The sequence below is a fragment of the Propithecus coquereli genome, unplaced genomic scaffold, assembly GCF_000956105.1.
Source record: "Propithecus coquereli isolate 6110/MARCELLA unplaced genomic scaffold, Pcoq_1.0 Scaffold375, whole genome shotgun sequence".
Taxonomy (NCBI): domain Eukaryota; kingdom Metazoa; phylum Chordata; class Mammalia; order Primates; family Indriidae; genus Propithecus; species Propithecus coquereli.
The window spans coordinates 1759031-1783078 of NW_012149452.1; the positions used below are offsets into that span (position 1 = coordinate 1759031).

Sequence of the window (24048 nt, forward strand, 5' to 3'; positions counted from 1 at the left end):
TGTGCTGAGTTTCCAGTTCCCTGCGGGCATTTCTCCTCACTGTGTGGTGACAGTGTGCCTTTTGTTCTGAGTCACTTGCTAGATTGTATCTCGTGAGAAAAACTCCGCCTTTCTTCTCTAGCCAGTGTTCATGCCCTCGTCCCTGGCGCAGGGTGGGTGCTGACCTTCTGTATGCTGCATGTTGATGGAAGGATCCTGGGGCCGAGCCCTGCACTGGACACCACAGAGATGTAAGAAAATGAGCCCGAGCTCCTTCTTAGAAAGAAGTCATCACTTTCAGTGGCATTTCAGCCAACCAGGCAACAAACCACAAATTGTGATCCAACATTTTTGTAAAATTGCATTGCTGTACACTGTCAGTATCTGTGGTCATCAAAACTTTTAAAAGTTTTTCAAAAACACACAATGCCTAACATTAGTTCCGAATATTATAAAGTTTTAAGTGTCATTATCGAAAGCATCTATATTTAAAAGCAATTGGCTCATAAAAAGTGAACATAAAATTTACAAAGCTGCCTCATCCTGCATCCTGAATACTTTAAACACTAATTACTATACTGAGTCCTAATGACTATTGCCTTCAAACCCCATATATTATATATAAATAAGAGAAGAGAGTTTGTAAATGTAAGTGAACTCTAATTGGGTCTCAGAAGAAGGAAAACAGATCTTTAGCAGCTCAACGAAATCTCTAAGCACAAAAAACATGAGCCAGTTTCTCCCATGGAGTTTAGTGGCGTGCGCCTTTTACACATGCTGCAGATACTGGATTCAGAGTGCAGGCCTGAACCAAGGAGCCTGTTTGATTTCACTTGTATAGATCAACGGAAAAATGAAAATTAAAGAAACTCCTAATTTTGTAATTCAATGTATTTTTCTTTCCTTGAAAGAGGGCTGCCATTCAATGAAGCAGGCAATAGGAAAACTGATCAGAACAGAGTTCCACAGGAGGGTAGCAATTGGTCTGCATTCATTCCCAGTAATGGGGCTCTTTCTTTATGCAAATGCCTTTTGAGTTAAAGATAAGACAGGTTGTGGAATATTTTGTGCAAACGTAAACAGAAGCACTGAAATAGAAGAAGATAATTGTTGCTTATTAAGATGCTTAGAATAGGGCTGAATAAAATAAACCAGAACCCATCACTGAGTGGAGGATTTGGTACCTGTTTATTACTTCCTCTGAGAGTTTTCAAGGTTGTTTTTGCATAGGAAATGAATTGAGCCCTGGAAAACCATCCTAGCTGAGTGGATCTGGGAATGCTCAGCACATTGCAGTTACTGACTCATGAGAAATTCTCAAACAGCTGAGAATATTTTCTTTAGGATAGCTGATTCTTTTCAGTTCTAATCTGCCCTCACCTTGCCCAAGATAGAAACTATGGAGAAAAACCTTAATGTTTACCTTTACTACAAAAAGTGACTTTATCTTCCATAGAATTTGCAATTTTTAAAGCATAAAATGTCCCTTTTCCCAAACAGCTTAAAAATGTTTGATCTTTTTTTTTAATTTGAAGTCATCACATTTGAATTTTTTTAAAAGTTTACTTGACAAATAAAAATTAAATACATTCAAGGTGTACCACGTGAGGATTTGATAGATGTACACAATGTGTAATGATTGTCAAGATCAAACTAATCAACACACCCGTCACCGCCCATGCTGTACATTAGATCGCCAACGCTTGTGCATTTTATAACTGGAAGTCTGTACTCTTTGACCCTTGACCAACGTCTCTCCATTTCCCCCAGCCACTGGCAATCACCGTTCTACTCTCTGCGTCTGTGAGTTCTACTTTTTACCTTTCACGCATAAATGAGAACACACAGTGTTTGTCTTTCTGTGTCTAGCTTACTTCACTCAGCATAATGTCTTTCAAGATCATGCGTGTTGTTGGGAATGGAAGGATCCCCTTCTTTTTTTTGTCTGAATAACAGTCCACTGTATGTACATATGTGTGTTTATATATGTGAATATATATATAGACATGTGTATATACATCGATGTGTGTGTATACAGACACACACACGTACACATCACATTTTCTTCATGCATTCATCCCTCAGTGGTCATTTAGGGTGTTTCCATGTGTTGGCTACTACACGTGATGCTGGAATGAACATGTGGGTGCAGATAGCTCTGTGGGGTACAGGTTTTCTTGCCTTTGTATACAGCCAGAGCAGGATTGCTGGATCACATAGTGGTGCTATTTGTAATTTGTTGGGGAGCCTCAGTCCTGTTCATAACGGCTGTACAAGTTTCCATTTCCAGCAACAGTACACCAGGGTTCCTTTTCCCCACACCCTCGCTGATGTATGCCACCTATTGCCTTTTTTGATACTGGCCGTCCTGGAAGATGCGAGGTAATATCGTATCGCGGTTTTGATTTGCACTCCTCTAATAAGCAGTGTTATTTAGCACCATTTCATACACCTGTTCATCGTTTGTATGTTTCCTTTAGAAAAATGTCTATTCAGGTCATTTGCCCATTTTCTAATAAGGTTTTTGGTGTTTTTTGCTATTGTGTGGTTTGAGTTTCTTATATATTTTGGCTATTAACTCCTTACCAGATATGTTGTTTGCAAATATTTTCTCCCATTCTGTAGGTCATCTTTTAATTTTATTGATTATTTCCTTTGCTGTGCAGAAGCTTTTTAGTTTGATGTAGTCTCATTTGTTTATTTCTGCTTTTGTTGACTATGCTTTTAGTGTCATATCCAAAAAATCATTGCCAAAACCAATGTCAAGGAGCTTTTCCCTGATGTTTTCTTATGGTTTCAGATCTTATATTTAACTTTTTAATCCATTTCAAGTTAAGTTTTATATATGGTATGACACAAGGAGCCAGTTTTATTTGCTTGCGTGGGTGTATATAGACAGCTTTTCCAACACCATTTATTTAAAAGACTGTTTTTGTCCCATTGTGTATTCTTGCCACCCTTGTCACATATTGGTTGACCATAGATGTACAGATTTATTTCTGGGCTCTCTGTTCTGTTATACTTGTCTATGTGTCTGTTTTTATGTACCATACTGTTTTAATTACTATAAGTTTTTGATATAGTTTGAAATCAGAGAGTGTAATGCCTCCAGCTTTGTTCTTCTTTCTCAGAATTGCTTTCACTATTTGGGGTCTTTTTTGGTTCCGTATGAATTCTAGGATTGTTTTTTCTATTTCTTTGAAAAATGTTATTGCATTTTGATAGAGATTTCATTGAATCTGTAGATCACTTTAGGTGGTATGGACATTTAAACAATATTAATTCATCCAGCCAATGAACATGATCTACCTATCTATTTATTTGTGTCTTCTATCAATACAATTTATTACATCAATGTCTTATGGCATCTAACATTCAATTGTGCATGCAATGTTTTGAGGACAAGCCTGGACAATGAAGTTTGGCTTCAAAATAGCCAAAAATGTGTTTTAGTGTTTTCTCTGTGAAGTCTAACTTAATGACGTTGTCATATGTCTTCATCTAAAGGGTTTTTATTAAATGTTTTATCTTTATATGACAGGTGCTAGGGAAAAACTCCAAGTATGCCTGCTGACCTCCAGGAAAATATAGATCACAGTCAAATTAAAGGGAAAACCTGCATGAAATGGCTACTGTTTAAATGTCCAATCCTATCAGACAGACCTAAATTTCCCCTATATATAAAGTTAGCATAACATCATAATGTGTCATATTTTAAGACTAAATAACAAAATGTGGGGAAAGCATTTAAGACAGTCCCTAAAACAAAATGGGCAACCAATGATACTTTAATAATAGTGGTAATAATAATAACAACAAGGTCATTAATTTTGTCCTCCCAAAATTCACATCTACCTGGGACTCAGAATGTGACCTATTTAGAAATAAATTCTTAACAGGTGTAATTAAGTTAAAATGAGATCGTGCTGGATTAGAGTGGGCCCCAAATTCAATGACTGGTGTCCTTTTAAGGAGGACGAGTTGTGGATACAGAGACGCAGAGACATACGGGGACACACAGAGGGAAGAACTCCCTGCGACGGGATGACAGGAGCAGAGACTGGAGTGAGGCAGCTGCACGCTGAGGGGTACCAAGCATTGTCAGGAGCCACCAGCAGCTGCAAGACACCAGGGAGGCTTTTCCCCTGGGGCCATTAGAGGAATCATGAACTTGCTGATACTTTGATTTCAAACCTCCAGCCTCCAAACCATGTCGTTACAGTGGCGCTAGGGAACTAAAGATCCGGTAAATGGAGCCACCACCCTGGAAGAGACTGTGAAGGCAGCAGGTGTGGACAGAGAAGAGGTGGTCATAGACCGAGCCCTGGCGCTTCACCAGCAGGGCACGGAGAGATGGAGGAACCGGCAGAGGAGAGAGAGAAGGAGCGACAAGTAATGTAGGAAGAGAACCAGGGGAGAGAAGTGTTCTGAAAGTGGAGAGTTTTAGAAAAAGAAGAGAATGACTGTGGAATGCTAATGAGAGTAAGATGAGGGCTGTAAAGGGAAAATTGGATTTCTCAACGTGCGGGTCACTGGTGATCTTGCCAGTGGAAGTGGTGGTGGGGGCCCAGGGTGAAATCTGACTAGAGTGAGTTTAAGAATAAAAAGGAAGGAGGAGTTGGAGAAAGAAAGTATAAATAATGCGACAGGAGTTTTGTTATAAACCAGAAGAGAACAGAAAAATATGACAATAGCCAAAGTTAAGAAAGTTAAAGACTTTTTTTCTTTTAAGAAAGGAAAAATGCTAATGAAATGATGTAGTAGAGAGATCAAATTTAAAAACAAATTATAAAGGAAGAGGAGTGGTCCAAGTGGTGTCCTTGAGTAGGCGAGAGGTGGAGAAGGATTCCTGGGTTGGCATTAGATGAGAACGTGGACAGTTTATCTAAATTAATAGAAAGTCAGAGCATGGGGGTCAGGAATTGACAGATCAGTAAATGTCAGGGTGGGAGAACTTTGTAGAAGCTCTTGTCTAATTGCTTCAGTTTTCTTAGAGAAGCAGGAGACGTGGTTATTGGCTGAGCGTGAGGAAGGAGAAGGCCGAGCTGGAGATCTGAGAAACGGAAGACATTAATTGGTTGTCTGAGCCATTTAACGAGGTGAACAGATGTAGGAAACGCACGGAGCTTGCCAGGGCACAGGAAAGTCCACTCGAACTTGGCAGCCATGGATTTAAAGTGGCTGCAAACAATCGCATGGTTTGTGTTTCTTCTACCAGGTAAACTGAGCAGGAGTAGAGTAAGTAGTTATGCTTCTGCCAAGCAAATACCACGTCCCAGAAGCAAGAATGGGCCCAGGGAATGGAGACTACATATTATACTAGAGGGAAGTGAAGTGATGGGCCAGGCAATGTGAGCTGGGAAAGGAGAGAGAAGAGGACACAGTGGGTTGAGGAACACTGGGTCGCTGGTGAGATTAATCCTCACACTAAGTGTTGGGGGATTCCAGGTATTAGGGGAAGTAAAAAGGGGGGGGTTAGTCAAAGAATAGAATTCTTATAATTGGAATTATAGGGGGGTTGCAATTATTAGTAATAACAAATACTTAAGTCTGACATTAATCCCATGATGCACTGATCAGTCACGCCTGACGGTTTGGAAGGCAGTTGATGGAGGTACCGAGGTAGGTGTGCAGGGCTGCGGAGGCATTGCTGTGTGGGTCACGTTGGACCTAGGACATGAACAAGAAGGGGCTCTGGCAAAGGTCTGTAAGATGAGCATTCCAGGTGGGGAGAACAGTGGGAATAAATTCTCTGCAGCAGCAGTGAGCCGGGTACATTAGGGAACATAAGTAGGTGAGTCGTAGTTGGAACTTAGTGGGTGAGGGCAAGAGTGGAGTGAAATGAGATCAAAGAGGTGAAGATCATGTAGACTATTGCAGGCAGTATGAGAGAAGTTGGATGTTTATTCTAAGTGCATTGGAGAGCTATTACACATTTTAAGCAGTGGCATTTGATTTACAACTTAAATGCTTATTTTGACTGCTGTAGGGATCAGATGGGTGGGGGTGGGGAGGGAAGCCTGGAACCCAGGTGACCGGTTCGGATGTGCTGCAGTGGCCAAGTCTGCAGTGTGCTGGTGGAGCTGGAAAGAGGTGCAGATTGATTTGGTAGCGACCAGAGGGCTGTTGATGACCTGGACGTAGGACATGTGTGTAGGGGTGCTGGCGAGGGGAACAAAACAGCAGAAACAGGACGGTGCCTAGAATTCCAGCCTGAGCAGCCAGCAGACAAGGGTGCCCTGTGTGTGCGTGGCAAAGGCTGGCAGAGGAGCTGGCCGGCGAGGATGATCTGCGTAGTAGAAACTAAAACGTGTCTGGGAGGCTGCGCAAGTCTGGGATTGATAAGGACTGACGCAGAAAGGGAAGGGATCAACATGTGGAAGAGCCCTTCTTTCAAAGTGAAATGGAAAAGCTCTACTAAAGGAAATAAGAGAAACGACTCCTATTCCACGGTGCTGGTCCAGTGCCTGGGTCAGTCTTCCCTTTGATGTCGTGGGAGCCAGTAGTGTTTCGTGTCTCTCCCTTTAGATCTGACATGCACACTGTGGTACCCAGGCTAATGTGCTTAAGATGTCACTTCGTGTCGATCAGTCCAGCTGCACCTGCGTGTAAAGCTCCATACGGGGTCTGTCTTTACAGGAACAAGTTCAAATTCCTTGGTGTTCTAGCACAGTCCTGCCTGGCCTGGGCTCTCTCTTTACCATTCTCTTCCACGTTCCCACTCACCTTGCAGCAGAATGGTTTCCCTGTTTTTAAAATGTGGACATTGGTTAGCTAAATGCTTGCTAAGGTTCTCATCAGCTCTACTGGCCCACAGTTCTACTGCTTCAGGTATGGCAAAGTCCAGCCACATTGCTCTGTTTATATCTCTACTGCTACATAGTACATCCCTTTTTTTTCTCCCAACTAAGTTCTAAGTTCTTTCAGTAAACCTCTTTCTCCGAAAAGCTCTTTCTGATTGCTTCAATCCTGTAACTGCTTATTGTTTTTGAACGCAAACATACACTCTGTACTGTCAAATCGTCTGCGTGGCCCCCTGCTCATCTGAATCTATTTCTCTCCCCATCCACTCATCTTCCTGTGCTACACACCTCTTTGGAGGCGTCATGGTATAGTGGACAAAACACATGCTTTACACACTTTCAAGTTCTGTACTTCTGGATTTGAATACTATTATTATATTTTTACTTGTGGAGGTTTTTGCCTCTCTGAAATTCCATTTCCTAATCTGAGGATTTGATGAAAAAAAATATCTTTAGTAAGAGGTTAAGCACCTAATACACAATAGGTGCATCATAGAAGGAAGTGTGACTGTTGCTTTTGTCTCCTTCAAATAGATTATAAGCTCTTTGAAGATAGAACTACAGCATTTTAACAATTTGTTTCTCTAGTGTCTTACACACAGCAGGCATTGAATAAATATGAGTTTATAATTTTGTTGAAGTGATGATAACATTTTCTATAGTGGCTATTTTATTCAACAAATGTCTTCTGGAGATTTAAGATAGCAAGCCCTGTGTTATTCTCTTTAGACACGAAGATAAATAAGCAACTATTCCTCCTCAGGGAGCTTAAATTCAAGAGATGAGAAAGACAAAAGAGTCTTGATAAATCGAGATTGGTATTATAAGCAAGCACAGTGGCAATGTAGTGAAAGGAAAGAGTGTATCAGTCTCAGGGGCTAGAGGGGACCTGGGTCACATGGACTGGGTCATAAATAGTGAGGAAGAACTTCTTATAAGGAGACAAAGGGATGTTTGCAGCTGAGGGGAAAACAAAAACAAAACAAAACAAAAACATGTCAATTATAGAGGTAAGAACAAACATGATTTGGGGGGATGCTGGGTGTTCGCGTGTGATTAAGAAATGAACAATATGTACGTGATAAAGTTGTCAAGGAAAGAAAATGTCCTTGAATGTCAGGTTAAGAAGATGGAATTTATCATGTAGAAGTAGGAAGTCTTGGAATTTTTTAGGCACTAGAGTCACATGACCAAATAGAGTGTTACAATATTCACTGTAATGGCAGTGTGGAAAATGTATTAGAGTAGGAACACTAGCAAAGAGGGAAAAGGTAAAATAAACAAATAGTAATGTTTTTGGACAACTGAGATATAAGCATGTTTACCCTAAGACCCAGCTCGAGGCTCTGAGCCAGATACCATGTGGACTTTTCAATTCTGACTTTCTGGTCCATCATTTCCCCTCTCCTGTGTAGCCAATTGTCATTCAGGATATAAATTATAAACTGTCCTACTACAAGGTACTTCGCAATCCTTTGCTGAGTATCGAACAGCTTTGAAAACAGGTCCAGCATCTCCCAGGGTGACCATAGTTTCTTTATAACCTGTGAGGCTTTTTCCTGAGCCAGTGATATCTACCTAGATGTGCGCAGAAAATCAACTTAACACTTAGCCAAACTCCGTGGGAAGCTTGTTGGGCCTCATCGTTGGACATCTGGCATCCAGAGCCAGGACGGGCTGTGTTCTGGACTGTGGCTCACGGGGCTCCAATGCACGATACAAGAAGCTGTCCAGGGGAGATGTGACCAAATCCCAGAGGGCTGAGTTTTTCCTCTGAAGGGGCAGGTGTTTTCCACTGTGCTCCTGGGAGACCAAGGAGTTCTGCTGAGTTGTGGGTGAGGGTGGGTGAGAGGCGAGAGGGCAATGGCCGCAGGAGAATCTATCCAGGCCCCACTAGTCTTTCACCTGGAGCACTCCTCAATTCTCTGTTTCTGTGCTAGCCTTCACTGTAGATATCATTTGAATAAAGTGTTTCATTTTGAAACAAATCTGAAAACCCTTGCGCTAGGCATATAAGGCAAATCCAGATGCATGGAGAAGAGCTGGAATCCTAAACACAGGCAGGAGGCAGAAGGTTCCAGGCGGTTCATGAGTATACAAACCTGAATGAATTTCCTGAAACATTACGGCCTCAGACACAGGCGGGAAGGAGGCTAAACCAGGACAGATACTGCTCAGCTCCATAAGGGGCCAGTGGGAATCATCGATCTCCTTTGGCATGTCATCCTTGGGATTCTCCAGGCAGATGTACACCCAACTCAAGCCAGTAAGCATGAGTGGGAGGCAGCATCTAAGAACAATTGGTTCCTGAACATACTGAAAATAAGTGCCACTTAGAGTTGTCCTGTTCCAGAGATGTTACTGCTTTATACATGAGAAACCTCTAAGCCCCACTGAATTATTTTGGTCTCCCCTTCCTTCCTCCCTCCTTCTCTCCTTTCTTTTCTCCTTCCTTCCTTCTTTCCTTTTATTTTTCTTTTTTCTTCCCTTCCAAATTTACTGAGGACTTACCATGGGCCAGGCACTGGGAATCCAAGAATGGATAAGATATGTCCCTACCCACAAGGAGTTACCAACTTGTGTGTGTGACAGGTCGGTACACAGACAGCACAACACAGCACCTGCTAGGATAGAGGTGATGGAAGGGCCTATGGGAGCAGCAGAGGGCACCTCACGGAGGCCAGGGTGGGCTTACATTGAATTCTGCAGGATGAGAAGGGCTGTCATGGAAGGGCCTTTTGGAGAAAGATGTTCCTAGCAGGCACTGTGGGCTCCTTAGAACCAGCTGGATTTAGTTTCTAAATCTGACTCTATCACTTCATAAGAACAATGTAAAGCTATTCACTTTCTAGCAGCTCTGTTTTTTCACCTGTAAAATTGAGGAAATTAAAGAAAAAAAACCATTGCAGATGAAAGTGGAGTAATGAGCAGGAACTCGGTCCTCGTGAGATACGCATGCAAAGCTGGGGAGTGTGGCTCTGTCCACAGTGACCAGCAAGTTCATCAGGATGTGATACCTCCTCTTCGTTTTTAAGCAGCGTCGATAATACTTGTTGTTCAATTCTAAAAATCACGACACGGATTTTGCCTGAAGATATTAACAAAGAGGCAGCCGGGTAAAACTTGAGTGCTCCCACATTAATAGGGCACCTTAGAACTTTGACAGGGTACTTGCTGGTGACAAAAGGTTATTCCATTATAAATACGTTTATTTCAGAAGCAGACTTGGAAAAGAGGGCCTAACTAGGCTCAAATCAGTTTTATTTTAAATTTCCACATAGTGAAAACCTTATCTTTGTCCATGCACTCACACAAAACGAGGTGTGCCCTTTATATGGTAGCAATGTTAATATATACACAGACAAAAAAACGAGACCGGATAGGAAAGAAATGCATTTCAGGGTGTTAGAGAAATCGCAATGCGCTCCTGGCCAAAACAGAGAGTCCGTGTTTTCGTTTATCAGACTTCTGGAGAGCGCCTCCCGCGGCCGGCTCGCGGTCTGTGGGACTGCAGGCTTGCGGCGTTCACCGCTGGGGCGGGCCCCACGGCAGGGGTGGCGGACCAAGCGCCCGGGAGGGACTGGATGAGCTCCACGAAGCAAGCAGGGGAGGGAGAGGAGGGTCCGAGGACAGGACAGCTCTGGTCCCCCGGGTCCTGCAGACAGGCGGATGTGGCAGTGCGAGCTGGAAGCTGCGGGAGAGCCGTGACTCCCCGGCTGGGGGACTGGAAGTGCCTTAGCTCGGTGGCCGCGCGGCTGCCGCAGATGCCCCAGCTCGGCCCCCGGCCCTTCGCCTCGCCCCCATGCTTCGCCGAGGACTGCAGATCAGCCTGTTGTGGTGACAAGCTTATTTCGAAAGTCGCATGCTCCTCCGGGATTCGTGTGAAAGTGCGTCGGTGCGGGCTTTCAGGATGCCACCACTGATGGCATCCCAGCTCCTCGGAGAGCGAGAGAGAGGTCTGCATGGCTCCTGAGGAACCCGTCGAGGTGTTGTATCCCAAACCTGGGTGTTGAGGGAGCTTTGGCGTACTCGAGCAGACAGGGCCTGTGTCGGGATTACTGGTTGCTGAGAGGGATGGACACAAGGTAGACGCGGTGAAGACCTACAAAGTTGAAGTGATGTCTAAAATGGAAAAGTACATAAAGAATATGTGTGTGAGCGTGAGTCGCCCACACAGTGAGAGAGTAAGAGTTCAAAGAGCTGCAAGGAATGTGGCATTTGTCGCCATGCCTGGCACGTAACTATCACATGCTGCTTTACTTTATTAGGTTGAATAAATACGAAAACACCCATATTCTCAGAATTAGAAGAAGCCTGGAAGAGCACAGCTCCCAGCAGCCCACCAGTGCGCAGGACGGGCTTTCCCAGCCATAGGCGGGCCGGGGGAGTCAGCCCCGTCTGCACACAGCAACCCCATGCGTGCTGCTGCCAGGGAGCAGTGATTCATTTTTAAGTGGTAAAATAACAAAAATAATAACATCTGGAAATCTGTAATGGTCAGAACCGACGAAAGAGGAAGCCAGGATCAGCTGCAGAGAGTGTTCCCAAGGGCTGGCTGTGCTGGGCGACAGCCTCCTAGCCCAAACTACTGTTTCCTGTTCTGCCTTAGATTATTTTCAATTTTATTTCACATTGATGCATTCCGAAATTCCGTGAGTAGCAATTTATTTTTAAAACAAATAGTCTTAAAGAAAAGAATTCAAATATCTGGGTGAGGACGGAGGATCAGTCATGGACATGTTGGTTCCTCAGAAACCCCTTGTCTGCATAGCCTGTGAGCCATGGGCAGGCAGGAAGGTCAGACATTTATTTTGTTTAACATGAGAAAGGAGGGGATGGGACAGAGTCACCTTAGTGTTTCTTGGCTCAAATTTGAGTGAATGTTCCTTTCTCCCTAATGGCCATCTGCTTATCACACTGCCCCTAAATTCCATTGTGTCCCACCCCATACATGACCCGGGGAAGAGCTCTTGCCATTTGGTGCATGTGGACTCCAGTGACACCAGATCAGATGACGACCAAAGAAGGGAAAGGACGGCAAGCAGCGTGCACGTGGGCTACTCCACGCAGCATTCTCAGCCAGTGATGCTGAGGAGAGGATTAAGCGAGAGTAAGTGCCTGTCACAGTGCCTGAGATAAAGTAGCCACTCAATAAATGACTGGTCCCTATGGCAATTTTCTTAGGTAGGGTGGCTTTCAAACCTTACATTTTTTTAATTGACAAATACTAATTTTACATATTCATGCAGTACATTGTGATGCTTCAGTACATATAATATATGGTGATCAGATCAAGGTAATTAGCACATCCATCATCTCAAATATTTATCATTTCTTTGTGTTGGAAACATTCAATATCATCCTTCTAGCTATTGGAAACTCTGTAATACATTATTAACCGTAATCATCCTGCAGTGGTATAGAAACTAGAACTTATTCCTCCTGTCCAGCTATAATTTTGTATCCTGTAACAGCTCTCCTGAGCAAACATTTTGTATTGTCATTGTGATCTGATGTTCTCCTTCTCTCTCTCTTACACACACATGCACACACACAGATACACACACATGCACACACACAGACACACAGATACACACACAGACACACACACAACTGATATGTTTCTATCCTTAACATTTCTCCTGGGATTCTCACATTTCTTTTTCAGTTCTGCCCCATTGTATAAGAAATACTGATTGAGACCCAGTAAATTGATGTCCCGACCTGCAAGGGACAGCAAACAGTTATTTGAAAAACACTATCCTAATGAAATGTGAATATTCCAATGGTGTATAAAGGGTTACAGTGAGTCACCGTGTCCTCCCCACACCACACTCTAATCAGGGGTGTTACACACCAGTGGGTGATAACAGGACCAAGTCCTCTTTTCTTCCTTAGATCTAAAAAGGAGACAGAAATTAGGAAAAAAGAGAGTTATAGAAAGTGGTAGGAATTGACAAGAGAGTGAAGATCTTAACTCTATCTTACTAAAGTTTCACAATTCAATTACAAAATAGATATTTTATTTTTTTAACTGGCATTTTCGTTTTGGGTAACACCATTCTCTCTTTGTCTCTCTGTCTCTCTCTGTCTCTCTGTCTCTCTCTCTCTCTCTCTCTCTGTCTCTCTGTCTCTCTCTCTCTAATTTTGCAGCTCTATTTAGAAATTTCCGTATGGACTCTGATGAACATACGTAATATATTTTAAAGATTTGAATGATGAAAGCATTGAGACATGGGTTCCTATAAAGCAGCGGTCATCAATTAAAAGACAATCTGATCGTACTTTTGCATTTTATGACTACTATGTTTAATTCTAGTTTCTAATACTTTTCTTTCAAGGAAGCTTACAGGTTCGCTATCAGCTAAGCAAGGAAGAAACCCATGTGTTCACCATCGATGAAGAGAACTTTGCCAACAGAAGGATGCACCATGTGAAGATTAACCGAGAGGGGAGAGAGCTTACCATTCAGGTACCTGACTTTTCTTCTTCCCAAACTCAACCAAGGCACCTTGGCTGCTCAATCCAACCTTCCTGAGCTTCTCGCCCCAGCCAAGTATAGAGCCAAGTGCTCACACTTGTCCCAGCCTTGGAAGAAGTAGATAGTGGTTCTCAAGATGTGCTCCCGTTTCCCCAGCATCGGTGTCACTGACACCCTTGATAGAAATGCACATTCTCAGGTCCACATCAGATCTACCCAATGGAAACTGTTGCAGAAAGGAAAGCAGCAGGAGATTCTAATATCTGCTCAAGTCTGATAACCCATGAACTGGATTATAGTGAGGAATTTGCTTCCTACAGGAAATTAGGAGTAAATTGAGTCTTGAAGATGAGTAGAAGTTGACTCGGTGGAGAAGAGAGATGAGCGTGCTCAGGGAGAGGGTCCATGTGAGCACAGGCTCAGCTCTCTGAAAGAACACAGTATGTGTTCGACACTCCCTGAAATCTTGGTGGGCTCCAGACAAAGGACAAGCAGCAGGCGATGGCAGATCCCAAGACAGACTAGGCAGAGTCCAGATCATCCCCTTAGAATCATGACCACAAGTTAGCCCTTAGATCTGCCCAACTATCACCCCATATTTTTTAACTCATCCACTGTCCTGTTCCCCCAGATGACCATTTTACACTTCTTCCTCTCTCCTGGTGCTGCCAACAATTGCAACTTCATCTCCACACTCAATCGATGACTTTGCTTTCTTTTTTGTAAAAAATGTAGCATCCAGAAAAGAACATCTTTACACTCTCAACAGCACATTACTTCCCTGCCTACATCTGTGTCTTTGTACTTTCTCTCCCTCCTGTCGCCAAATATGAATAGTTGATGGTTCTAGCCAAGATCTGACCTACTTCCTTACTGCCTGTGTGCTAGGTCTCATACTCTACTCAAGAACATCATTCCAGCATTCTCCTTTCTCTCTCCTGTTTCACCATTTTTTCCAGCTCTATTGGATGACTCCTCAAAGCATAAAACAAGCCATTATTACATGCACTAAAAACAAACAACAACAACAAAAAAAACAAAGCAAAATAAACAAAAACTCTCTGGGTCAAGTGGGAACACCTGTTTCTCACCTGACTTCATTTTACCTGTCCCATTGTCTCTCTCATTTGATTGACCAAATGCTTACAAATGTTTATATATTAATATTTGGTCTTCAAATGACCCCTTCCTTTTTCTTAAACCCACACCAACATGGCTTTGTGTCTGTGCTGCCACAAAATTGTGCTTCTGAAGGCACCAATGTCCTTATCTTGCAAAATAGGATCGTGATGTCTGAGTCTAATCTTTACCTGTCCTGGTAGCAGCAATTGACACAGTGATTGCTCTCTGTTCTTGAGACTTGCAAATAAGATAGCACTCTTGCATGCTGATCTCTCTGCCTCTGTGGGTTGCTCATTCTTGTCTCTTTTTATGGTCCCCCCTCACCTCTCCAAACTTTCCCCAATGGAGTCCCCCAGGACTCCATCCTCAGATTCCTTTCTTGGTATCTACATTCACTCTGTGGCTCATCTTACTCAATCCCATGTTTTTAAATGCCATGTATATGCTGATGAATCAGAAGTCCAGGCCTTATATCTAACTGCCTACTTGACATATCTGTTTGAAGGTCTATGAGATACCTTGAATATTTAAATACATAATTAAAACTGATTCCTAAGAATTTCCCCCAAACAACCACCCATCTACCAAAACCTTCCACATCCCAGTAGGGACAGCTCCATTCTTCCAGTCGTTCAGTTTTTATTTCTCTTTCTCTTGCATATGATGGGCGGTGGATGAGCAGCTTCTTTGCCCCAGGCCACCTTTGTCCTTTGCTTAGGTTGTTATCATTTATGGTTGGTTCTTGACCTACACATCCCTCTCCTCTTTTTGTTCCTCAGTTGTCTCTTCTCCACACAGCAGGCCGGAGTGATCCTGTTGAAGGAATAGTCAGATCCTGGTACTCTGCTGTCCACGCCCTGTCAACGGCCCCCCTTCTCATGCAGAGAAAAAGCCAAAGACTTTGCAGATCCTTCAAGGATCGCGACGATATGACACCCCTGCTCCCTGCCCCGTTACTTCTCTAACCTGGTCTATTACCATTCCCTCTAGAACTCCACTCAGGCCACTCTGGCCTCCCTGCTGTTTTAAGAACCCGTGAACTCACTGTTTGCTTTGTCTAGAATGCCATTCTCCAACTGCCTGCATGCGCAGTTCTCACCCTCCCTTCAGGACTCAAGTGACCCAAAGTGTCATTCTCAATGAGGCCGTCTCTGATCACCTTCTGTAATCCAGCAACCTATCTCCTTGACTTCAACACTGCACTCCTTGTTATTCTTTCCTACTTTATTCTTTTTCTTAGCAATTAACATACCATACAATTTACTTATTTATCAAATTTGCTTTCCTATCTCCCTACTGTAGAATGTAAGTTGCATGGGAATAAGGATTTGTATCTGTTTTCATTACTATGAAACCCCTCTTTGTCAGCAAGTGGCTAAAATACTGGAGGTGCTTAATAAATATGTATGAACTATAATAAATGGATGAGTACCATGGGGCTTCCAGTACTCTGGGAAGAAGATCAAATTGACCTTATGGAGAGGGGAAGGGAAACTGTTGGATTTCAGGCAGGGGAGCAGCATGGCTAGATCTTCACTTCCAGTGGCTCCCTGCCATCACTGCATGGGAAGACGTGTCTGGGAGTGACAAGACGTAAGACAGAGACTAGTCAGGAAGTGATGGGCAGAGCTCAGATAGTGCAGTGTGGGCAGCCAGGGAGAGAAGGGTGAGAGAGATGCCATAGGAGGAGCGTCCGTGGTGCTGCATGTTATGGAATATGGGAGAAGTCAAGATTGGCTATTAGATATCCCAATTGGGTGGAAGTTCAGGAATAATTGTCAAATACACGGTACACATAATTCTTGATTGATCAAAATTTAATGGGCTTACCTTTAGCATTTATTCCTGAAGTAAGTGATGGGACAGTCTTCAGAGCAAGTTTGGGCTGAGCCCAATAAAGGGATGAAAAGAACAGGAACAATGACTTCTTGTTTGAATACGTTTTGACTGAGGTCCGTTCCTGTGGGCATTTGTACATACGACTCCTTTTCCTCCTTTTTTTCTATAAGCTATCTTCTTTCCTACTAATGAAAGACAAATGAGACAGTGAGAGGTATTTCCTTCTCTCCTCCATCTAGAGAATTTTCACCAATCGATTTCTAGTCAATGATGAGCGCAGATTGGTTGAGAACATGCTATTTCCAAGTGCTGAAGGAAGCAGAAAGACCTAGAGGCAGTGAGTTTTTGTTTAACTTTAAATTAGTTTATCGACACAGTGGCATTATTAATATTTGCCTCCGTGACACTCCCACCCTCCTCACCCAATCTAGTTTCTTTCTCCTTCTCCCCCTAGAACAAGCTGTTCCATGAAAACTGACAAGGGCAGGCTGGTGCTGTATCCTCAGTCCCATGGCAGGCCCTGTGGGCGGGGGCAGTGCACCAGGGACTGCTCAGGACTGTCAGAGAGGGAGGGCAGGAGTCACACCATATTCAGCCAGCCACGGTACAGTCCCTAAGAGCAGATTCCCCCACACACCCCGGCCTGAGTGATTCCTCCTCCCCTCTGTCTGTGACCGTGGGCTGGAGACCTTGGGGCCTGGGCCTGCAGCCAAGAGCAAGAACTCGTGGCAATGATTAAGAACTGGAATTTGCCTAGTATTCTTTAAGGCTCAAGTGTCCCCAAAAAGGCCCTGGTGGTGGAGGTGAACTTCAGTGACCTTATTTAAAATGCATTGATGACATTACACAGATTAAGCCAGTGTTTGGTTAACCAAATGCCCGCACAAACGAAGCTAAGCTGTGAAGAAGGAGGGGCTAGGTATTTTTGAAACCAACTACTTAATTTCTTTCTTGGAGAGATAAAGATTCTGAAGCTGAGGAAGGTATCGCTAGGGGAGATAGACTTGGGTGTGAACTCACCCTGTGTCACTTAAGCTGTGTGATCTTAGGTCACTCACGTTTCTGTGCCTCAGTCTACTTAGGTGTCTATAGCTCTATGTCTATCTCTGTTTATCTATGCATGAAAAGATGAACACAACTAAGCTCGGTCGGTTCTTGCAAAGATTACATGAAAGAACATAACTGAAGGACCAAGCACGAAGCCTGGCGTCTGGGGCTTACTCAGGAAAGATTGTTGCATTTTCCTCCCTTTGCTGATCCACTCAACGACGTGACAAGTTGCCGGGTGTTCCGGGTGTTGGGATTGGCAAAGTTTCTCTAGACCAGATTGCAAACTTCAGATATCAAAATATTTAAAAGATGTGATGCTTTACCCTTTACCACCCTAACAATTGTAATTAAATATGAAAACAATACTAAACTATAAAATAGGCATAAGGAAGTCTAATAAAATAACGAATTTCCTACTATTAATACTTCAATGATTGTTTAGCTCATATCATGGTTAATGAAGTTCTAAAAACATACTTGTGTTACCCTCCCTCTTTTTATTTTGCTTTGCCCTCTGCATTGGCTTAGTTTTGCAAAGAGGTAACGCAACATCTGAACCGGCACTAGTGTGCAGGTGCCCTCGGACCCATCCCCTAAGCCAGCCACAGCCCATCAATACCCTCATTTCCTTTGAGTCATCTCACCTTTCTCTCCCAACCTTTGAAAACACTGGTTTTGCTAAAAAACACTTTGAATGTCACTTACTTCCTTCTCTCCTTCCTTAGTCATCGGATTAAAGTGCTAAGGAGGGGCAAGTTCTCACAAAGCAAACAGTTGGATACGAATGACTCATGTACTCGAAAATTAGCTCTTCCACGGGCAACATCTGAATCTAGGTCTGTCAATGATCAGGACTCACTTGCACATGGAAGCTGGCTCTGCGCGGGTTGAGGAGGAGGTGAGCGGCAGAAGCCAGGGGCATCTCAGCTCAACCTCCAGCTCTCAGACTCCTGCTGCTGCTCTCCACCTGGCAGGAAATTCCCACTCACTTTATCCCCCTCTCCCACCTGGACAGCAGAGCATGACCCTGCTGGAAGAGGCAGCTCCAAAGAGAGAGTGGGAGGAGGCGGGTCAGAGCCTGCCGTAGGACAGGAAGGAAACTCTTTCGGGGCAGGGACTGAATCTGAACTCGTGAGCATTAAACAGACTACTGCATGGGAACCAAGGGCACCAAAAATCCTGTGTTGTACTGAAAGTGTCAGGGCCACCAGAGACATCCTGCTGTTATGACAGATTCTGTCTTTGTAGCTCATCAGATAGAAGGGGAAACAATAGAGGATCTTAGTTTATTTACTCAGCAAACGTTGCCAGTTTCTGTGCTAGTGCTCTGTAGAAAACACATGCGAGTAAGAAGTGAGCTGAGGCCGGGCGTAGTGGCTCACGCCTATAATCCTCGCACTCTGGGAGGCCGAGGCGGGCGGATTGTTTGAGCTCAGGAGTTTGAGACCAGCCTGAGCAAGAGCGAGACCCCGTCTCTACCAAAAATAGAAAGAAATTAATTGGACAGCTAAAAATATATAGAAAAAATTAGCTGGGCATGGTGGCACATGCCTGTAGTCCCAGCTACTTGGGAGGCTGAGGCAGGAGGATTGCTTGAGCCCAGGAGTCTGAGGTTGCTGTGAGCTAGGCTGATGCCATGGCACTCACTCTAGCCAGGGCAACAAAGTGAGACTCTGTCTCAAAAAAAAAAAAAAAAAAAAAATGTGAGCTGAGCCCTCAAAGAACCAACAGCTTAATGAAGATAAAGCAGAGGAAGTGAGAGAAAGGAAAGCAGGTCATTATAATGCAGTGTCACAAATGCAGGGTTAGAGGTAGGAAAAAGCAAGATGAGGGCAGGGAAGAGGGTGAACTGATCTGCCCAAGGCAGCAAGGAAAGCTTCCTGGAGGGCCTGTGCCCCAGGGTCACGTGGCACAGTATCTGGCACCCGGCAGAAACTCAGATGGTTCAGTGACTATGCCAGACATGCAGAAATAAAAGGAAACTGTGTTTATCTACTTGCTGCTTAAATGTCTAGGGAGGTATGACAAGTAAAACAGATACCATGTTGTGTGGTGGGCAGGACACTGCTCTTATGACACTTTGTGGCCTTGGCCAGGCTGCTGTGGCATCAGTCTCTCCATTTGTAATACAGGGACAATAATATCTATTTCATAGTATTTAGGGAGGAACAGATGTTGAAAGATATATTAGTATCATGTCTCATACATACCCAGTGTTCAATAAACAGCAAATATTATGACAGTACAATGTCATACATGAGACAGTAACAAAGCACATGGTCACTTACCACAGGTCATAGCCAGTGTCACAGGAGACACTGTCTTCTGTCACAGGAGAAACCACTGCAGCACCAGGAGGTTCCTGGAGGAGGGCCAGTGTGAGCAGACAGGTGCAAAAGGATCATCATGGCGGGGAGAGGGAAGGACTGGATGAGTCCGCGATGGGCTGCTCCCAGGCTGTGCAAAGTCAGGCACACAGACAAAGGAGTCTCAGCCTCCTATTCTTACAGGTGAACTGTAAGATAATGAGGATTCTTTCCAGGATAGTATCATATGGATATTCAGAGTAGAACCTGGTAGAAATCCTAGGATTTGACTAGACTGAGAAAAGTGGGGATGGATGGGGAGTTTCGTCTAAGGGTGAGGAGGAGGGGACTGAACAGATGGAGCTGGCATTAGCAATGGGTGAGGCAAGGAGGGATGCCTACAGGATGATCATAGAAATCACTAAAGTCCTAGTGAATCCCAGTGGGTGGCCTTTGCTCCTCCCACCCCCGCAAGGTGGGCTATCAGCTGTCCATGTTGGTGACTACTGTCCAGCTAGTTCTCCTCCCCAGGACCCAGTGTTTTGTCAAACTGCAATCCTTGCACAGGAAAATCTCTCTGCCCACACCTGAATGAGACCAGGTCAGAATTATGGAACCAAGGGGCCGGTGGTGGCCCTAAGTGCAAAAGGGAGGAAAGGGAGCGAAGTGGGAAATGACTGCCTGCCTGCCATTAATGTTAACCCTGCACAGCAGTTCCTGAGCAGGGTTCATTTGTTTCCTTGTTTGCAGCAAAGAATTTGGTGAGAAAATCTCAGTGGGGAGATAAATACCTCTAAAAAGCTGTATAGAATTTCCCAGGGAGAAGACTTGTGTGAAAGCCCTTATTTGACAAAGAAGAAAGAAAGGGCTATTTTATGTGCATTGTGGGAGAATTAGCAAGACACTTCTAATCTCTCCTGAGAGAAAATCCCAGAGCGGGGTCTGCTCTCTGTGTGCTTTTCCAAGCTATTTCCAGATGGGAGTGTTTTATGCCTCTCACCCCAGAAGCAGAGCTGCTGACGTCCTTTGTGTTCCGTTGTCCTGCAGATGGATCGGCACCTCCGGCTCAGTTATAACTTCTCCCCGGAAGTGGAGTTCAGTGTCATAAGGTCGCTCACCCTGGGCAAAGTCACGGGTATGTTGCTCTAGTTCCTTTCTTTCCAGTGGGTTTTGTCAAAATAAATGAATAAATGATTTTCATTAGGGTGTTTAGTGATTCAAATCTAGAGCCTTTCACTCCCATAATATGCAAGATCTGGAACCAAGCCTTCTGATTCAGGAAATCCTGAGATGTACGTATGGCAGGAATGGGGACTGACATTTACATCTCCTTTATAGAAGTTCGTGAAAGGTCAATTAGTAAAATAAGTAAAAAAATCATTAAATTTTTACTTAATTTAAATGAATTTACTTTTTAAAATTTTACTTAATATTTTACTCATTATTTACTTAAAGAAATTAGGTAAACAGAATGAGGATTTGAACAACCCAATAATTCATCAACAATTGATACCTCTATCAGTTGAAATCTCTTACTATAATAGTGAATTTTCTTTTTTTTTTTCTACCGGAAGCTCTCTGAATTTTAACTTTACGTATGATGATGGTATTTATTCGGGGCATGCAAGATTGATATTTTTATATATACTTGATTAATTAAATATTTTATCATACTTAAGTGATTTTTTTAGATTTTAATAGTCTTTTTGTGCTTAAATCTATTTTGCCTATTATTAATGTAGTTATTACAGTTTTCCTTAGTTTAGTATTTGCCCGGTCTATCTTTCTGAATCTTTTTCTTTCAATCCTTCCTTTTCTTTAAGCCTTATATGTGTATGTGGTCTATTGAAGAATATACAACTGAATTTTGATTTTTATACCCAATCTAGTGATCTCTGTTTTTTATATTGGCAAATGTAAGTCTTTTTACATTTGGGGGCTACTTGTACAGTTGGATTTGTGTCTGCTACCTTACTTTCTATATATCCAACTTTTTCTGTAATTTTATCATGTTCTTTCTCAGTCACAGTACAGTATAGAAAACATTAATAAGTCTAGGCATTTGAAGCAAGAATATATTTAACACAATAAATTAGTTGCTTAAACAATTGTTGCAGCACTTATGGTATGGGTTCTTGTTAGGGTCTTTCAGAATGACTCCCCAAGAAGATTAATGGGGAGCTATTGCCCACTTATTCCAGACTAGAGTCCAGAAGCCACTGTGGCCCCAGAACTGCGTGTCACTTCACAAGAGGCAGGAGAAGGTCTCTGAAAAATGGTCGCAGAAAACGTTTCATGCTGCCATGACTTTGCTCGCCAGTAGAAAAGCTGAAAAGGCAGAAAAATGACTCCTGCTACAGCCCTCTAGATTCATAAAGGGTACATAATTTCCAGAATGTAATATGAGTCCAGAAACCTAGCTTCAGTAGGGTCTAGAAAACGTTAATCTTAATTTTCCAAGTGTAGTTGTATGAACCAATGATAATAACTGATTTCTGGGTTGAATTTTGTTTGTTTAGTTCTGATTCTATTCCTCTTCCTAATAATAATTATTGTCTGTAGATATTGCTTATTTTTGATTTATTAATATAGCCACTAGTTTATTTGTCCTCGTTCCTTCCTTTATCTCAGACCTTTCTACTGTTTGCCAAATTTTATTTCCTTCTTTATGAACTAAATCCTTTTGAATTTTTCTGTGTAAGGGTCCCTTAATTGTAAACTCTCCTAAGGGCTGGCTAAACACCTCTGCCCACCTCTCCATCAGTCAGATCTTGGTGACGGCTTGAAATTGGCTGTGTTAGAGGCGTTTACACCGTGGATATTCGAAACGCTAACTCAGGACTTTTTACCCTTCTTGCTGAAGAGCCAGTTTCAGACGCTCCCTGGCGCTCTCTGCACTCCTGTCCCCGGCCCCTTGCAGCTGCCGCTGCGAAGCCGGCTGTGCACCTGCTCTGCTCCTGAAGACGCACCGACCAACCCACCCCCTGCCATAAGCTGATTTTGAGTGATCTCTTTGTCTTTGGTGTTTTGTGATTTTCGTTATAATGTGTCTGATTACAGATTTCTTTTGTAAGTATCTTACTTGACATCGTTTTGCTTCCGGTATCTCTTCATTGGTTCGCATGTATCTGTGGATCCAGTTTGGATGTATTAGTCATATGCATCTATCCATCACTTCTTAACAATTTTGGACACACTAAATCTCACTTCTTCCTTATTCTCTCTATTCAAGTCTTTTAGATCTAAATTAGATAAATCTTAGACTTTCTAATTTCATCCTCATATCTCTTACCTCTTTTTATAATAATTGTTATTCTTTCTTACAACACCTTTTGCGTTCTGGGAAATTCATTTGGTTTTATCTTCACATTCAATAATTCTCTCTTTATGCCTAATCTCATTCAATGAGTCATTTTTTATTGATTATGTCTGTTATTTATAAAAGTAATATTTTGTTATTTTTCAAATGTGTCTATTAATTAAGAGAATCTGTTGTCCCTGTTCTTTTTTTGTTTGTTTCCATCTTTTTATGTTTTTAGGAATTCCACTACTCAACAGAGCAAGATCTGGTCTCTTAAAAAAAAACCTAAACATCTGTAGCTCCATAATATGCTGAAAAAAAATGAAACAAAACAGAATTCCATTAATATTCTACTAATAGTTCCTGAACATTTTGTCTTGCTAACTTTAATATTTGAAGTGTGTGGGGCTCTAAATCAGTTACTTGCTGTTTTCTAACTCTTTGCTACGGTAGCCTGTTTCCTTTCGCGGTGTGTGTGTGTGTGTGTGTGTGTACGTTTGAGGGCACTCATATTTGGTTAAGATTAATTTTTGGAAACTCTGAGGATCAAAAATTGGGAAGCTTTCCTTAAAGGTTTGTGTTAATTTCTGCCAGGTGCCAGGAGGTACTACCAATTTAGGACAATTTTAATTTCTCACTTTTTTTCTTAATAGTAGAGGAATATAAATTTGAGCTCCATACCTGAGTGAGATCAAGCCTCTTGTTGAAGTCTCAGCAGAAATGTTGCTACTATCAGTATCATAATATATCATATTGTTATTTTTCTTACTGTTTTGTTTTGCTGGTGTCTTTGTTTTCTTTTAATTCAGAGCCACATTGGAGGTGAGCAGATTTTCTGCTTATTCCCTATGCTCTTAGGTGTTTTCTTCTTTTTTTCTCCTCATTCACTTTTTGCTAAAGCATAATATCAGAGTCTCAGGTCAAACATCTTCACTTTTCAAGGGCTCAAGACTTAAAATATCCATTCTTCTTTAAAACAACTCACTTATTTTTCCCCAGTATAATTCTAATATTGGTTTATGGTTCGCTGCCTTCGTCTCACCCTCCCTCTGAGAAAAAATGTCAAAAAAAGTTAGGATTCTTTTTCGCTTCCTAGAGCTCAGCAAGGCATTAAAAATACATTTGTTGCTTTTAATGAAGTAGTATTTCTTTTTAGGAAATCTAGTT

At 42.7% G+C, this 24048-nt stretch overlaps 1 protein-coding gene across 1 annotated transcript in view; it reads left to right on the forward strand.

Annotated features, from left to right (window-relative positions):
• The window catches only part of CNTNAP5 (contactin associated protein-like 5), an 819231-nt gene that overhangs the window by 759071 nt on the left and 36112 nt on the right, over positions 1 to 24048 (forward strand). Inside the window, exons 20-21 of the mRNA XM_012651908.1 lie at positions 13124 to 13254; positions 20628 to 20715. Of these exons, the coding sequence (XP_012507362.1) occupies positions 13124 to 13254; positions 20628 to 20715 (219 nt within the window). The remainder of the gene's footprint in view (positions 1 to 13123; positions 13255 to 20627; positions 20716 to 24048) is intronic.